Below are 18,259 nucleotides of genomic sequence, written 5' to 3' on the forward strand. Positions count from 1 at the left end.
GAAGGTCTCTGTGCTGGAGGCACAGTTGCTGACACAGCTTTCTGTTCAATTTGTACATGTGGAGTGGCAGAGTGGAGAAGGGATGGAATTTAGATCAGTGCCCTTCAGATCCTGGCACCTCCCTTTCCTGTCACGTGGTCTTGGTTGAGCTAAAGGCGCTGAGCCTGTTTCTGGAGCCCTAACGAAGTCCCCTCACCGAGCCAGTGTGAGGTCAGTGAGGACTGCAGAGCATAGCATGCAGGGTACTATGATGTATCAAATGAGCTTTTTTATTATGAGGAAATGGTTCTAAGGCTTCTGTCAGCTAATTATCCCTCAGTCCTGGCTCTTCCCCTGTCTCTGCTCCCGTGACAAGCGACTCCAGTGACAGGGGCAGGGTTGTGGACACAAGAGGAAGAAACTTGAGAAGTGGAGCCATGGGGAAGGCTCTCCTGGTCTGCCTGGCTCTCTACAGCGGTGCCTTCCTGCCATACTCAAGAGCTGAGCTCCTATCTGTGCAGAGACGTTCGGTTCTTGCTACAAACCGTTCCCTCCCACTGGGCCTTCTGCCCTTGCCATGTTTCTTTTCCCTCCACTCAGGCAAAGACCATCTGTCACCTCCATCACCAACCCACATTTCTCTAGAATTTCCCAAGGTCTTTGAAGTCAACCGTCAGTTGTAAACTTGGAAGCCAATTGACAATAGTTTCTACCATTTACCCGGAGTTTAACTCTTGTTTGCTAAAGCACCTTGTGCATATGACTTCATTTAACCCTTAGCATAAAATATTAAATCTCAGGAAGGGGGGGAAGGAGGGAGGGAAGGAGGGAGGGAGGGAGGGAGGGAGGAAGGAAGGAAGGAAGGAAGGAAGGAAGGAAGGAAGGAAGGAAGGAAAGGCAGTCTGAGAGCATTATGGCTTGTATTACCATGCCAGAGAGAGACCCCTGCCCAGTGGTTGGGTCACAGTACAAAAATGGCCAAGGCATAACCTGAACCCAGGGTTTGGGATTCCCAGCAGCCTAGAACTCTCTTTGTTGCTGAGAGTACCCGACATCCCTGCACCCCCAAATAGGAAGGGATTTAGTATACAAACTCACTCATTCAGCTCCTCTCTCCTTTCTCCCCATTGCATTGACTTCGTGTTGGAGGGAGTTGAGCAAGGATGAGAAGTTTAGAGCAAAGGAAAGAGAAAGGGGCAGAGAGTCGATTACAAAGGGAAGAGAGGCTCTCAGACAGAACGGTCCAACCCAGAGAGAGAGCACAGCAGAGACAGAAGCACCAAGACCCCTGAGCTGCGGGGATCTAAGACCTGAAGATGAGCCCTTGCTGCCTGCCCTTCGGTTCTGTGTGGAGGCGAGTCCTCTCATCATTCAGATGGCCCAAAGCTTGCCTTGGTGGCATCTACTCTGTCCTCTGGCCTGGCTACTGCTGGGAGCTCAACTTCCAAGAGAAGAGCAACTATAGTTGCGAAAAGACTCGCTCCTGGGTCCAGCCCCTTAGGCTTGTTTCTTCTGGCTCTGTTCCCCTGTTCCCTGTGTTTCAGGGAACATTTAACAAGAGAGGAACATGAGGAGGGAAGGAACAGCCAGGCAGGCTGGGCTGAAAGGGAAAAGGTCTGGGGTTCAGGGAGAGCAGAAAGCTGGAGAGGAACCTGACTGCAATGGAAACCAGGGAAAGCGTGGGCTAAGTCTCCATCACCATACTTCTCAGTGCAGAGAGCCCTGTCCCCACAGGAGGGTCTGGCTCCTTAGTGTGATCTGGGCACAGGATATCAAACGTATAGAAACTACAATACCCAGTAAAGGCTGGCACAGCACAGCCTCCTCCATGATTTACGTGCTTTTAGGTCTGTTTTTATATTTTTGTTTTGTGTTTTGTTTTGTTTTTTTGAGATGTGGCTTCTGTGTATAGCCCTGGCTGTCCTGGAACTTGCTTTTAGTTATTTAAAAAGTACAATCTAGTGTGTGTGCCAGAAGAAGGCACTGGAACCCTCTGGAAATAGAGTTACCAGTGGTTGTAAGCCATTGGATGCAAGTACCAAGTACTGAACCCAGATCTTCTGCAAAAGATGGTAAGTGCTGTTAACTGCCTGGACATCTTTTTAGTCTCATGGCCTTAGTTGTTGAAGAAGTTCGTGTAAGGAGTTGTTGAGAGAAAACCAGGGCGAACAGAGACATTAGGGGGAAGGGGAGGCTAGGGGAAGTTTTGGGATGCTGAAGAGGGAACTGGAGAATGAGAAACAGAGCTTGGGAGTCATTACTGAGCACGGTGAGTTTGGCCCGCCGAGAGCGCAGGGCAGCCTCCGTGGCCTGGCACTCATAGGAAGCGTCATCAGACAGCTCGGCATCCGTGATCTCCAAGTTGTATTGCCCAGCATCCGCAGAGCCCACGACTCGGTACCGTGGCCAGGCTGCAGGGACAGAAAAGGGAAGACTAGAGTAAGGCCAAGTCTTGAGGCCTAGACCACTCCACTCTCCACCAAGGACTCCTCAGATCCTCCCCAAAGCAGAACCCACATCCATTCCAGGGGAGCTCGCCCTCCTTTTCTCTCTCCTGCGTACCACTGGCAGGTGAGACTGTGAAGCAGCAGACACAGACTCCACAGCAGTGGGGCCGTAAAGCAGGAGGGACGACGAGGAACTGAGAGCGAGAGATGAGCAGATGAAATCTGCATAGCTGCTGGGGGCAAATGTCTCTTGGAATGGCAGCAAAGGAAGAGGAGAAAAAGAAAAGGTAGCCAGCATGGAGAGAAGAGAGAGGGCACTGGTAAACGGGGGGCATCTCAGTCCTTACGGGGTGTTCTGTGCGGCTCACGAGGCCTCGCCCTCATTCACCACAGAAGGGGAATAAGCAAGGTTTACTGGCTTCTCAAAGGACAATCCAAACGAGATTTCTACTCCTCTCTAAGGCTAGATAGGGTGGGTCCCTGTACCCAGGCTGCCCTGCTTACAGGCTCCCGCTAACTCCCACCCAAACACCTACCATCTCCCTCCCACTGTCTCCCTCTTCAGAGGCTAAGGATTCCTGACTGCATATCTATCGACCTGAGTCTTTCTCATTTTCTCCCTCATCAACAATAGATCCGTCAAATCCATCTCTTTTCTTTATAGATTGCACCATGCAGATTTCCTCAACCTAGACACACAGCAAATAATCTCACCGCCTTCAAAAATAATAAGACCAGAAATATATAGTCCCCCCAACCCACTCACATCGCTATAGTGCTTCATAGCTAACAATATTATCCTCATAAAGCACATTCTGCCGCTCGGTACAAAAGCCAAGGGTGCACTTGGAAGGCAGGCAGGCTGTGACTGTTAAATGTGCTTCACCAATCAGCTCACCAAGGCAAAGAGAGCAAAACCAAGTGTCTTTTCCTCAACTCACTCAGTGGGCAAGTGGTCGAGCTGTAATGAGCGTCAGGTATAACTCTTTACCAAGAAGTGTTTCTGAGGTCTCTGTGCTGTCTTTGGGATCTAGAGGGTTAGTGCTTTTTGTCTCCAACCGAATCTTTATGCTTTCCTCATCACTGGCTCTATAGCTCGTGCTTAACAAATGCTTATGGAATTATTAAACAAGAAAGCGCTTAGGCTGATGGTCCCTAAGCCGACATGGACCATGTAGGGGGCAAAGAAAAGCACGAAGCACTCAAAAGGCAGCCGGGGAAGGGTAAAATGCTGTAACTATATTATAATTAAAAACAAAAACAAACCAGGGAGGGCAGACAGTGCCCGAGCATTGTGTCCTGCATGGGGCTGGGCATGTTTTGCTAGCTCAGTGCCTCTTACGTGACCTGTCTGCAGCACCCCACGGTGGGTCCCTGACTCTGTCTGAAGCTCTCACTGTTTCCCTTGATCTCCCAGGCTGCACACTGCCTTTCCTGAGCCAGTCCACAGTCCGAGGAAAGGGAGAGTTGGCAGGTAAAAGTGACACAACAGGACACAGGGAAGGAGGGGGAGCAAATCCAGGAATCTAGGCTGAGAGGAGATTTCTGGACGCTGGGGGTTGAGCGGCTACACAGACACCTTTCTATCTACTGTCCTGGGGATCGAGCTCAAGGCCTTGCACATGCTAGCATGCGCTCTAATGAAGGTACCGTCCCAGCCCATTACCCACCTTTGAGGCCCTGGCCCATACCCAGAGCCAGCCCGTCCTTGGTCCATTGTACGATCCCAGAGTAGTTGAGGAGCACGCACGGGAGCACTGCCCGGTGTCCGGCTACCACGGTCTGATCAGCTGGCTCCTGGCTGAAGCGAGTCTGGGTCCCAGGCAACGCCAAAGCTAGCAGTGGGTAAGAAGATACGTGAGAAGGGCTGTGCCAAGGGGTTCCTCACAGCATCCCACTCTTCTCCCGCAGCCAGTGCCATGCAATCCCTTTAATCATTGACATCCAGGGAGCGGCACTGACCTAATGACCACCCACTGCACTAACGGCAGAGCTGGGGTTAGAGATCAAGCCCTTGCTGTCCAGGTTCTAGGCTGTTCTCTACAGCTCCTGCATCTGCTGCCTCCTCTTAGGCACTCAGGTTCATGGATGACACATTCACAAGAAAGGAGACTATTAGGCCATAATCCCTTTCTCCCCGTTCTGTGCAGGCCAACTTCTCCAGGTATAGCAAGCCTACTTGTGTGCATTGACGACTCCTAGGCGATCGTATATTCAAAGCCAAATAGCCCTGAATACAACTCATGGAGCAGTGGCCCTGTTCCATGTGTTTACCCTCGAGCCAGGGGCTGGGGCCCAGGGATGTACACACTGATACATCTTGCATGCACACAGCCTCCTGCATCATGGGAGCTGAGACAGTGTGGGACTTTGTTCTGTTCTCCCTCTGGCTCCAGGAGCCACACATGGCTGCCTGGCTGGCAGCTTGGCTGGGAGCATTTGATTAGAGAACTGCAGAGTAATTGCCTTTAATTGTGGAGCCTAAATGGAGTAGGGAATTGGATTGCGGATTTCTTCTCTCTTGCTCCCACCAACAGGCTTGCTTCATCACTGGCTGGCCCCAGTGGTGCGTCAGGCCCGCACACTGCACACAGCATGGTGTGGGCATTAGCATCCTATGCTGGGCTCTTCAGAAGCAGAGGGACTGACGAGGGGCTGACAAGGGGGTTAGGTCAGAGGCTTCCTTGTCGCATCTCCAATGGGTCAGGCTGGGCAGTCAAAATAAGCTCTCTTCAAAGCTTTAGACTTCTGGTTCACCTCTTCCTCCAGCTCCCTGAGTCTATAGAGGCCACAACCATCTAATCCAACTCCTCTCAACTCAGCTTTCCTACTCACCCCCGCCCCCTATTTCAAGACCTCCCTCTCCCTCAATATAGAGGCTGTGGAAACACAGTTCTTACTCCGGGATCAAACCCAGGGTACTCCACCACTGAGCAACACCCCAGCCCCGAGATCCTGGTCAACTACTCCTTTATTTTCTCTCCTTCTTTCCAAATGTCCTATATTTGCCTTTCTGGAAAATGCTCCTGGGCCCTGTGCAGGCACAGCGTGTCCCACCACCGAGGCTGGTTGTGGCAGCTTGAACGACAGGATTTCCTGTCCGAAGCTGTCAGGGATCATGTCCCTGTTTTTCTCCGAGGGAGGTGGGAGGCAGTTTGCTGGTGGAAGTGTTTGCCCTATCTGTTTCGCTAGAATAGAACCTCTCTCGTCGTTCTGTGTCTCCTGGGATCTGGTGGTCAGAACAGGATGCGGGAAGCAGGCTTTGCCCTTGGGTAAGTGTGACAGTGCATCTCTTTGGATCTGAGAAGGTGGGGATGTTAGAAACAGGGTTCCTTCCTGTGTGTTTAAATAGCTCCCCAATTCTGCAGACCTGATTCCCCATCCTGTCTCTTAAAGAAGAAAAAGGTGAGGCTCCTCTACATCTCCAGAAACAAGGGCGGCAGGTGTTGAGATCCTGGCGGAAGGCTTGGTCAAGTGAACAGCCCGTGTTATCGATTCAAGCATTTGCACACGTGAGTATTCAAATTTATCCATATCCTTGCACGTTCTCAAGTGCAGCCATGTGCTTCAAACTGTGCACTCCTGTCTCTCTTCCTCATGGACCCTAGAGCCTAAGTCAAGGGCTGCTGAGAGGCATGGCCCTGTGTGTGAACTTGGATCAGAGTCTGGATTGATAGTCATAGCTTTTCTACATGAAGCCTGGGGGATGGTCTCTTACTGACATCTCCAGAGGGCAGTGGGAAGCTGGCTGCACATTTACTTGCAATGAGGAGGTCAATGGGCCTGCAGTGGGGTGGTAGTGGGATCCACCTGGAGTCAGGAAACAGATCTCCATGGAGTGAGAAACAGGCAACTCTGACCTGGTCCTTCCTTATCCGGTCTTCCACTTGCTCACTGTACAATGACAAATCTGGAGTAGACTGCCAAAGACCTTTTCTACTCATATGCTGGGAGAATCGGCTTAGGAGAAGACTCTCTTAACTCTTCCTGAGTGGGCCTAGCCAAGTTACCCTCCGAACCTCACTTCCCTGCATGAGAATGATGCGTCTTCTCTCTGAGCTTCTGTGGAATCAAATGTGGTGTGGGGGATGCCAGGCCTATCGAAGTCTTTTGCATGTATCTACTAAATAGCTGCGACCACTATTGACCCCTAAGCAGCTGGACAACTAGAGGTACCTATTGGAGAGCCCGAGAAGAAGTGACAGAATGGTGGTGTCTGCTTCTGTGAAGTCTGACGTAAAATCTTGTTTTTTTTAAAGCCCTACTGGAAGCAATTTAGTCTAAAACCAGGATGGAAGCAAAGTCTAAAGATGAAGGGAATGGGGCGGGGGAGTGTCTCAGAGTTTGAATCCACAGGAAGACCACTTTCTGTACCAAGCTCACAAGCAGTATTTGGTGTCCCCAAACAACCCTGAAGCCAAGACAGCGCATGAGAGAGACCAGATGTCATGGGTGGTACTTAAATCAACTTATAATTAGAGAAAACTGTAAGTCTGATCTAACTTAATTCTACTTTCTAAACTCGAGAAAAACTGGGTTTAGGTCACCCTTCACGTCCTTCTACAGGTCCCTGGAAAACACCACTCTCTCCTTTGGGATTCAAAGAGTCACCTCTTCTGGGATGCCTCCCGTGACTTACTTACAATACCTAGGAACCTATCTATTGACTTCTCTCTTTTTTTTCTGGAGCTGGGGACCGAACCCAGGGCCTTGCGTTTGCTAGGCAAGCGCTCTACCACTGAGCTAAATCCCCAACCCCCTCTATTGACTTCTCTTTTCTGCTATAGTAGGGCCGCACTGCCCAGGTCACCAAGGAGCACAGCCTAGGGGCCCATTTTTGAGTCTGGACTGTGTCACTCACAACCCTAAGCCACATCACTTGTCACAGGACCTGACTGCCTGGCACACAAGGGTGCTTTAATTAAGTGTGGGCAATATCCAAGTCCAACCTTGTGGAACTTTTCAGGGAGAGGCAGGGTACTATCTTCCCCTCACCACGCACCATCCAAATGAGACTGAAACAGGCAGCATGTGAAGGAACAGTGCTCTCTCCTGGGGGAGGAGGAACTCTGAAAAATGGGATATAGAGCAGAACTGGGAAGGATAAGGATAAGGAGATAGTCTAGAAGGTTCCGATGCAGATGGTGAAGGAAGTATGACCACGGAAGAGAAAGCCCAAGAAGCTTGTGAGCAGGAAGGGTTAGAAGTATCCTAAAGGTGTTGGTGTTGGTGTTGGTGTCAGGAAGGTACCAAAAACCTAGGACATGTGGCCTAGCAAGTGGCACATCACAACTCAGACCCACTTCCGAAGTCCTGAGTATCTGAACTACCAGCTAAGTCTAGCGGAGCCTGCTCAGAACTGAGAGGGAAATCACAGTCCCATCCATATGTCCAGGGCCATGCACATCTTCATCCATGCCCAAGAACAAAACCAGTATAGTACAGCAATGCAGAGAAAGAACCAGAAAGGGCCTGGCCACAGGCAGATGCACAAATTAGCCTCCTGCTAGCATCAAAACAACAGCCCCGTGCTTCCAATGGTGTTTTAAAGTCATTCCCACTTTGATCCTGCTCCCTCCCAGACTTCAGACTCCAGCACTGACGAGGTAAAGCAGCTACAAAGGACAGGTCACATGCAGTGCACACGCGTACACACACACACACACACACACACACACACACACACACACACACACACGCTGGGACGTTAACAGAGGTACTGAGACAAGCACTGAGAAGCAGAGCCAAAATGGACGTCCACACAAGGGCAGAGGTGCCAAGAAACAAGGAAAGACCCTTAAGACAAAGACATCTGTAGTCACAAAGGGGCCAAGGTGGAAAGGAAGGCAGAGGAGAGCTGCAGACCAAGAAAGATCAAGAGCAGAGAGGCTCAGGTCTACAGAGGTAAGGTCGGCTCAGTCTTTTCCTCAGAATAAGCTACCTAGAAAGGACCCACTGTCTGAGCAACCTTTTCTCTCCCACCTCCACAAGGATTTCTGAAGACTCAGCTTGGGCTCTCCCTCAGGGCAACAGTGAACAGAGCTAATGAGGAAAGACTCATGCTGGAGAGGTAAGGGAATCAGAAGGTCCCTAGTAGAACTTGGGAGTGCAGCAGAACCCTGCAGAGCTCTGTGCTCCCCGCTAACCTAAAAAGAGGGTGGGAGCTAGAGAGCCCTGCTCCCCCACCACCACCATCGAGACACAAAGCTCAGACTCACGATTGCTCCTCCCCTAATTCTCTCACAGCGATGTCTGGGCGTCTGGGTAGAGCACATACCACAACCTGCCACAGATTAAAAATTACTCATGTGTGTTTTGTCTCCCCACTCTCCTGGGAGCCTCTGAGAACGGAGGCTTTGATTTACCATTTCTGTTCATTCAGTTCCAGCAATGCTCCACGATAATAAATACCTCCAATTATAAAGTGCTGATTGCATGCCACACTGATGCCTTACAGACGATGTTCCTAGCGTCATAACCTGCTACACAGTGGTAGTTATTACCTGCATTTTAAAGAAAGGGGAATCATAGTCTGGCAGAAATGAGGGACACACAGGCTTCCCAGCTCCACAGTCTCCTCTCTTGGTACTGTCCTACTCCAGCAATAGCCACTCTTGTAAATGAATTGGATTTAGGCTACTGGCAGCCTTAGGTCCTGCCCATCTGCCATCTCTGACCTCTACTTTACAGCTTAGACTTCCCTGCCTACCTCTTGGACAGACAATGAGACTCAGGTCTGGGGTTTGGCCCCATGGTCCCCAGTACTTACTAGCCTTGCATGTTACGATCAACCCAGGAGAAGCCTGGTGTGAAGGGAACAGTGAGTGGTACCCAAGGCCAGAACATTTTTTCCCAAGGCCAGGAGTTTCAGTGACAAACAAAATACTAGTCTTTAAGCCACCAATGACCGCTAGCAGGGCTACAAGGGGCACTGGTGAGTGACCACTGCTGCACTAAGACCTACTGGTTAACCCTTGGGACACCAAAACCCAAGGACACAGGAAGTCACTGCTTGTAGTACGAAACCACAGCTCAGAGATGCCAAGAAGCTTCCCTTCGACATACAGATGTTAAGGCTGGGACACAGATCCCCCCTCCCCCCAAGAAACCAAGCTCTCCCGAGTGCCATCTCTGTAGCCTGGCTGCTGTCCTCTCCTGCGGCCCTCCTAGGCCAGACATGGATCCTCAGGCTTCTACAACCTGTCTGGATGCCCTCCCCTCATCCCCTCATCTAGTATATTCTCCTCCCGTCATCATGACCCAGGTCTGTCCTTTCACCCATTAGAGCACTGGGGGCCAGAGCCAGGCCAGTCTTTGTTCATGAACAAATTTCCAATCTCCTTTTCTGCCAAGCCTAGCAAGGACAAAGGGGTCAAATCTCTTTTTGTTGTTGCTTTCTTCCCCCCTGGCACTGGGCATTGAACCCAAGTACTGGTGCATGCTAGGCAAAGCTCTACCACTGAACTACATTTCTAGCTCTCAAACCCTTTTTTTTGATGAAGAACTAGGAATTGGCCCCTAAATCTTTGATACGATGGACGTGCTTATAACCTCCCAGTGATAAACAGCTTACAATCACACATGGACAGAAACAAGAGCACATGGGTTTGCTTCCCTGCCCACGTGAACACCCTGTCTGCATCCCTGCATGTGAGGACACATCTGTCTGTGCCCATGGGCACCAGTCTGCTCCGTGTTCTGGACCACATGCCCCAGTGGTCATGTTCCCAAAGCCTAGCTCGATAGCACCAGAACCAGAGAGAGTGGAGCCAAGCACACCGAAGCCAGAGAGCTAAGCAGCAGAAGAGAGGGATGGCGGAGGCTGAGCCCTGTCTCCCTGGATTTATCAGAGAGCAATAATGAAGCCCCTGGGCCGAAGCAGTTCCTGAGCTCATCACTCCAGACCATGCTGCTGTTCAAGGGGAAGCCTTTGATTCACACTGACAGCTCTCAGATGGGACTAAATCTCCACTCTACTATCCCTCCCTCTCCTGCCTCCCTCTCCTCATCCTGACTGGACTTCCTTCCCCACCCCAGCCACTCACTCAATGCAACCACCACAGAGCCTTTCACAGTGGATTCTCTGAGAAAAGAGGATTTCAAGTCTCCGGGATGGGCCAGCAAAGAAGGAAGGCAGAAAAGAAAGAAAGATTTGTACTTGTGCTGGAGGAGAAGGTTGTGGACAAAGCGGAGGCAGGTCAGAGTGAGGGCAGACAACAGAAAAGAGCAGAGAGCCTGGGCGGACAGCCTGAGGCAGACCCTCAGACTGGAAGTGACGTGCACAAACAACAGTCCGCACCCCCAGATCCATGTCCAAATACTCCGGACTATTGCAACTTCTACCGTTCTGCCATCAGGATCCCCCAGCGTCACCTTCCCCTCCAAGTACAAAAACTGGGGTCATAGGGGCCTTGAGTGCCCTCTTCACCACCTTCCTCCTTCAAGGCCATTCACCACTGAAACCCATGTGGCCACAGAACCTCAATGTCTATCTCCAAAGCTGGGGGTAGAGAGAACAGCCAAGGGGAGCTTTTTCCAGGCACCAGATGGGATTTTGCAAATGGCCACAGCCTGGCCTGTTTCCATGCATTGGAGCCGGCTACAGAGGCCGGCTGGTATTTGCTGTGATGGGAAAGATTTATGGGTCTGCACCAGAAGATCAGTCTCCCAAAGAGACAGGAAGAGAGCCCTGAAATACAAGAAGCAGGTCAGGGATGAGGGACAGTCTCCACACACTTCTGCCAGAGAGAGGCAGAAAACCCATGGACCAGAAGTTGAAGAGGTATGGGTGGGTCTGGTCTTGGTTTTGTCACCAATCTGGTGTAACTGTGGGAAAGACACCCCACTCCTTTGGGCAATAGTTTCTTTAGGTGTAGCAGGAAGGGGCTGAATAATTTGGCCATAGGAGTCTCCTGACTCTGAGGTTCTAAGAGCTCACTATCCCTGCCTCTTGCTTAGCCAAGCCTTAAGGATATGCCCAGTCACCTTTAGACTACAGGGAGCCTGGATACCTGGGCCTATCCTAGTGTTTCTTGCACAGCAGAATGTAGGGGACAGCTGTGGATTTGTGACAACAGGTCAGTGGCAGAGAAGACCCACATGGGGTACCCCACCTAGGAGGCAGAGGCATTCCTTGTTTTCCACTGTAAGGAAGTCCCCTTAGAGTTCTTACATCCCCTCCAACAGTGAATCAATAAAGGGGAGGGAAAAGGCACGCATGGGGCTTTGAGGTCATTGGCTAGTTTGAGCCAACACACAGGGACACTGCCCTTCAAATGAAGAAGGCTGGCAGGTGTGGCTAGAACAGTCCCACCTGTCCCATTTTGGCCTCCAGCCCCTAGGTACCTGGGCCAGACCTGATCTGACAGCTCTATGCAAATATGGCCTGGCAGGAGGCCACGTGGATGTTTTATAGAAAGTACAAGGGTTGGAGAGCCAAGTGGGGTTGGCTGCAGCAAGTACAACAGGCAGAAGCAGAAAGGGGCCGGCAGGGCTCCGTGTCTGGTTCTGTTAACAAAAACAAAAACAAAAACAAAAAACCTGAATTTCCATTTGGCTGCAGTGGGCAAGAGAAGGGAGGGAGGGAGGGAGAAGAGGCTGGTGGTAACCAACGTCCCAGCTCAACCAGGAGACAGGCAAAGAAGAAAATGGGAGAGAGAAGAGGGAAGGGAGGACTAGAACAAAACGAGAGAGAGGGGAAAGTAGGCAGGGGAGGAAGGAGACCTCTGCTCCCCACTCCATCCGGGCCATGAACGCAGGAGGAGCTGGAATGGACTAGAAAAGATTATTAAAACTCAGGCAACAGATTAGTAAGTCGGCAGAGCACTTGTGCATAGATACATGAAAGGGCGGGGCTCCGTCCCCACATCAAATCTGGCGTGGTGGTATATGTTCATACTCCTAGAATTCAGGATACAGAAGAAGGGCAACCAGCATCTCAAGGCCAGCATCGGCTACATAACAAGTTTGAGGCTAGCCTGGGCTACGTGAGAATATTTTAGAAAGACAATTAACATCAGGTAAGGAAGAATGCAGCTGAAGTGACACTATGTTACAAAAGAGAAAAAAAGAACATAAGGACAGAAAAGGGCAAGAGAGAAAAATAAGTCAGAAATAGAACCCTGAACATACATAGCCCCTGGGATGGATCCAAAAATAAAAAGCCCAGGTCCCTGAGGCCATTTGCTAGAAAAAGAAAGAAAGGGGGTGGGGGGGGGGGAAGAGCCATGGCCTGAAGGTTAGGACTGGAAAGGGCACTGGTAAAATCCAACCCAAACCCCTTTATTTTGAAGAAATAAACAGAGGGGTGTGGGGATCATGGGGCATGGGGAAAAAAAATCTCCAAATCTCCTGTGGTTTGAGCTAGCCTCCCAATTACAGAGTCCCCTTTCTAGAGCTGGGTACACAACAGGGTGTGCTTGTCCCTGTGCTAATGCAAGATGGGGATGGAGAATCTGATTGGAGGCACTGAGGTACTAAAATAAGGACAGCTGTCAGGTTGAACAATGCGAAGCGACTCTCAAGAACCAAGTACCGAAGACTATCATCAGTACAGGGAAGAAGAAAGGAGAACGAAGATGGCGGCAGAGAAGCCGGAAAGCGGAAGCCGGAGACTGCCGGAGATGGAAGCCAAAGCCAAAGGCATGAAAACAGATCTCACAGCTCTAGGCTCACCACCCCTCGTCCTCAGCCGAAGGTTTTGATATTTTAGGACAAAGAAAAGGGGTGAAGTTTTTTGAGACTTGGAACAACTTTTGAGAGGATTGTACAAGGAGAGGAGCGGGAGAGGTGGGCCATTATCTGCAGCAGTTCAGGAAGCCCCGGGTCAGCAAGGCTCATACCTGGCACCCCCCACAAAGGTAGACAGGAGGCTCTAAGCGAGGCGCTCTGGTCATTTCTACCTCATTTCCTGCCCCAGTCTCCGTACATACATACTTTCCTGGTCTAACCCCATGGCCTCTCTCCGTGGAAGCCGTTTCCTCCTGCACACGGGCCTGCCAAGTGCTGGTTCTGCCCGAAAGCCATCTTCTACCTGTTTGAAAACTCTTAGTTACTGCTGCTCTGAACTTTTAGCCTAAGCAGAGTCAGAGTGGCACCCCGGTCCCCCTCACAGCCTTGAGGTCTAGGAAGAAATGTGGGCTAGGTCCCTCCACAGAGGTTTTCTGGAGCTTTTAGTAACATTCTCCAGAAAAAGATTGACCTGGAAAGGTCTAGACATCAGTAAGAAGTTTTCCTTTTCTTAGGCACTGAAAAAGCCAGAAGAAAGTTTGGGTTTCGGGACACCATGCCGTGCTAACATTCCTGAGGATGCGTCTCTGTTTCTGAGTTTAATGAGAGTTTATTAGATTCCCATGCCCCGACCACCACCTCCCAGCAGATCTAGTCTCCTAGATTCTGCAATCCATCATGACTGATACCCTTTGCAGGTGTCTCTAGACCTCTTGGAGCAGCAATTCTCAACCTGTTGGTCACAACTATTGGAAAACACATATTTCAGATGGTCTTGGGAACCCAACCATAAATTGATTTCTGTCACTACTTCATAACTGTAATTTTGCTCCTCAACAATGTCCCAGTCTCTAACTAAGATCATTGGAAATATGTGTTTGCCAATGGCCGTGACTCACAGGTTGAGAACTGCTGTTCTAGAGGGATCATCTGAGTCTATGCTTAATCAATAGAGGAGGGCATGGGTCTTAATTACATGAACTCCTGGCTCTTCACCTGAATACGGTTGAGGCCAAATATACTGTGCGTGCTTCTTACAACCTGGGTGTGACCCGAGACTCTACGACTGCAATTCACGGATACAGAAACACATAATAATGGTAGGGCCTGGGGAATGAGCATTCTAGATCATGAATTCTCTTCTCTTTCTTTCTTTTTTTTTTTTTAAAGATTCATTTATTCATTTATTATATATAAGTACACTGTAGCTGTCTTTTAGATACACCAGAAGAGGGCATCGGATCTCTTTACAGATGGTTGTGAGCCACCATGTGGTTGCTGGGAATTGAACTCAGGACCTCTGGAAGAGCAGTCGGTGCTCTTAACCAGTGAGCCATCTCTCCAGCCCTCTTCTCTTTCTTGGAGACAAGATCTCACTCAACTTCCCAGGAAAGACTGGAACTTTTAGTCTTCAGCCTCAATATCCAAGAATCTGGGCTTGCAGACCTGTGCCACCCCCGCTACCACAGCAAGCTTTCTAAAAGTAGTGTCCTGCCGTAACTAGAGGTGTCCATGACAAAGCAGGATGTCCATCTCTCATTAGTGTTCCAGAGGGTATATTTATGACCTCTGTTTTCTTTTTTCTTTAGATACATACCCAGCAAATGATCAACTGTGATAGTTCAATCAAGGCAGATTTGAAATTTAAAGGGAAGGAATCCTAATTCTAGAAGCATCTAAAGGGAAAAGAATAGGCCAAAAATGATCTAAGAGAGAAGTCAAGATAGAGTGTAGGTCAGCCCTTCAGCCCACGGCAATTAATCTAACTAGAAGACTTCAACATAACAAGTAGTGTTGGGATTTGAACATCATCCAGTCTCATCTTGACTTACACCTATGCCCCTTCTGTATTTTATTCTGGGTTGGTGTTCAGAGTACAAGATAGAAAATAACAGATATAATCTTACTCATCTTCTGAAATGACTAGCCATTCATACCATGGGTTCTCAGTAAATGCTTATTCAGTTATCCTCATTAATGACTATCTCAATTAAATGGACATTTATTCAGGTAAAAGTATTTATTGAGGGCCTACCAGGCACTGTCCTGGATTCTGGATGCAAAGACAGACTTGGTAGATCTGTCCTCGCACACTAGCTATCCCTGAGTATCCGGACACTATAGTGTGAAGGAGCAGAATGGAGAAAAGCCTGGGCTTAGAGAGAGAATCCAGGAGAGCTGTTGGATAACGATGCTGGACTCTGAGGGAGGTGTAGCAGTTATATTGAACGGCAATGGGAGAAGGGAGAACAAAGTGTTCTCTGAAGACAGTAGGCACGGGCAGCAGTGAGTTGTGTGGAAAGCACATCCATTCGGGAGCCTAGAAATAGTTTAGTCTGGCCACCATGTCCTGGAAGCCTTGGGATGGGCATGGTAGAGAAATGGGAAGTTTTCCTTGCTATCACATTCTACTAGGGAGAGGAGGTGATAACCAGAAAAGGGCTCAACAGTTCTAACAGTACCAAAACTGTAGTAACTAACTAATGGCAAAGAGACGAGAGCATGGGTGGGTTTAGAAGAACAGTAGTCTGGTTTCTTCTACAAGCCTGTAAGCATGGTGTGTAGATCTTAGAACTTTAGTGGGTACCTTCTGCATGAATATCTTAATGGAAGTAACCATTAAGGTGTGTGGTTATCACCTCCTCTAGCTCCCCTGGTAGAATGTGATAGCAAGAGCAGCCTCCCATTTCTCTAGCATGCCCATCCCATACGTACTGAATGGATAAATAAACCTAATTTTGTTACATGTATGGCCCGCTCCTCCTTCGGGGGCAAGGCTCACACTTGTTAGGCCTACTATAACTGTAGGCCTTTTCTATGCACACGCAGTTTAGGCATAGGTGGCCCTGCACAGCACACAGTAGATATTCAATGAATACACATATACTGATAAGAATGGCATTATACTTTGAAAAAGAGGACTTCAGCAGCCAGAGAACTGGGGACGGCATGGGCATTTCAGACAAGGGACAGCACAGGCCAAGATAAGGAGGTGTAAGTACAGTGAGCAGTTGCGAGTGCCCAGGATTTGGGCATGTAAAATAACTGAAATCAAGATCAGGCATCTTTAGACATTTAACACTCTTTCTTTCTCAGTGTCTACTCTCTGAACACTTTCGTGCTGTTGAAGAAAAATGGTGGAAGGAAGAAAGGAAGGAAAGAAAGAAGGGAGGGAGGAAGGTAGGAAGGCAAGAAGGAGGGGGTCCAGATTCAGAGCTATGTGCCAACATAGTAAGGTTTGGACCAGGCTTGAGAAGACTCAGAAGAGATTGTGTGTGTGTGTGTGTGTGTGTGTGTGTGTGTGTGTGTGTGTACACTGGTCTGCATTTACCAATTTAAATAAACACATATTATTGTGTATACACACATGTACACCACACCACAAACCACACCACACATACTCACACACACTACACACTGGTAATGTCTTCACCAAAAAGAAAAATACAGAACCTTCTTCCTAAATAAAACCAAGGCACAGTAAGCTTTTCCAATTAATCTCCATTAAAAAGATTTCCCACAAAGGCACTTCCAGAAGCCCCAAGCTGAGGTTATCTGGATCAATCTTGTATAAAGTGAAGGCAGTGCCAACCGGCTGTGGAATTGATCCATCTAACTATTCATTCTACACATATAAGAGGCATGGAATGTTAATTTGCTGCAGGGAGCTGAGGGAGCCTGGAGTGGAGGCTCTAAAGCCAACCACTGTAGACCAGGGCCCCAGTATGGCAGCACTCAAGAGGCAGCAGCCTGCACAGAGGAGAGAAGGCTCAGAGATCAGCTGATGACTCTAAGCAGGGAGCCACATGGCGAACTTTTTGTATTTGATCCTGATCTTTCTTACTCTGCTTGCTTCAGCTTGCTTGTTAAATAGGACACACCTGTCCCAAGAGTAAAGGTGAATTAAGGCTAAAATAATTGATCTTACCACATGGCGTGGCCATGGTGAAAACATCATGGGTAGGTATGTGGCAAGAGTCATCGATCTGAGACTGCTTGGGTTCTAAACCTGGAGTTCCCATGAGCTTCTACTTCATGGACGGTTTCAGATATGAGCTCGATGGGGCCACTGGAGGAGAAGACGTAGACACGGGCATCGAGTGGCCTCCAGGAAGCAGCCTACTTCTTCCCTCTCATCTGCTCAGCAGTGATACTGCTGCTTCTTTTCTAATTTTTTTGATAACCTTCTGTTGTCCCAGGAAAGGGAGGTCTCTTCCTCCTCTACCCTCACAGTTCGTGGTCCCTGCAATAACCCAGTGGTCTTGGATTTAGCTACCCCATCCTCCATGTTGAGAGGCCTCTGACTGCTTGTGACAGGCATCTCACAACACACTTAGCACTGTGTTCCCTGGATAAGCAAACATTCCCTTCAAATTATCTCTTGATGGGGGGAGGGGCGCGTGTGGGGTCGTGCATTCCAATAAATAGCCTATGGTTGTCTTGACATCAGAGTCAATTGAGCTCACAGCCTTCCATGGATGGGTAGATGGATTAATTAATACAAGGGAGGTGACGTTCTCACAGGATCACAGGATGGTTCTGAGAACAATGGAAGGGCTAAGGAGGGTGCTGGTTAGAGAGACGCCTCTAACCCAGGCTCTCAGTGGGTGGATTGCAAAGTTTTCTGAAATGGAAGGCAGAAGCAGTTTGGTCTTTGCTCGGAGAGTTCTGGAACAAAGTTACTTTCTCCTGAAATATGGACATTTAATCTACCCTCTTTCCCATGCTGAACATAGGAGGAGTTAATGCAGTCCTGCTACGTCCCTGGAAATGAAAGAAGAGAGATTTCTCTCCTTTGAGCCTCAATCCTAGCATTCCTCCTCACCTGCGTCCCTGAGAAGCGTTGGTTCCACGAAGAGCTACCTGCTCCTGGTTGGATGCCCATGCTTCCTCCAGGGGGGGTCTGCCTTCAAGGGCTGATGAAGGAGATGGTAGGAAATTTCCCCAGATTCAGTGAAGATGGGAGCATGCGCTGAAGGAACAGACAGAGGAGCAGAGGCAGAGTGAAGCCCAGGGATAGGGAACGCCTGGGATTTCAGAAATGGAAGAAAGGGGAAAGTCATGCGGAGAAATCAGGAGAGACCAGCTCCCCTGAGTATGGTGAA

At 49.3% G+C, this 18,259-nt stretch overlaps 1 protein-coding gene across 5 annotated transcripts in view; it reads right to left on the bottom strand.

The window, feature by feature from the left end:
* The window catches only part of Kirrel1 (kirre like nephrin family adhesion molecule 1), a 93,435-nt gene that overhangs the window by 14,304 nt on the left and 60,872 nt on the right, over nucleotides 1-18,259 (bottom strand). For all 5 annotated transcript variants that reach the window (XM_006232678.5, XM_006232676.5, XM_006232675.5 and 2 more), the window contains 2 exons: nucleotides 4,097-4,261; nucleotides 2,241-2,390 (listed from right to left, as the gene is read on the bottom strand). In XM_006232678.5, coding sequence (XP_006232740.1) covers nucleotides 2,241-2,390; nucleotides 4,097-4,261 — 315 coding nt within the window. The remainder of the gene's footprint in view (nucleotides 1-2,240; nucleotides 2,391-4,096; nucleotides 4,262-18,259) is intronic.

Source organism: Rattus norvegicus, chromosome 2 (genome assembly GCF_036323735.1).
Source record: "Rattus norvegicus strain BN/NHsdMcwi chromosome 2, GRCr8, whole genome shotgun sequence".
Taxonomy (NCBI): Eukaryota; Metazoa; Chordata; class Mammalia; order Rodentia; family Muridae; genus Rattus; species Rattus norvegicus.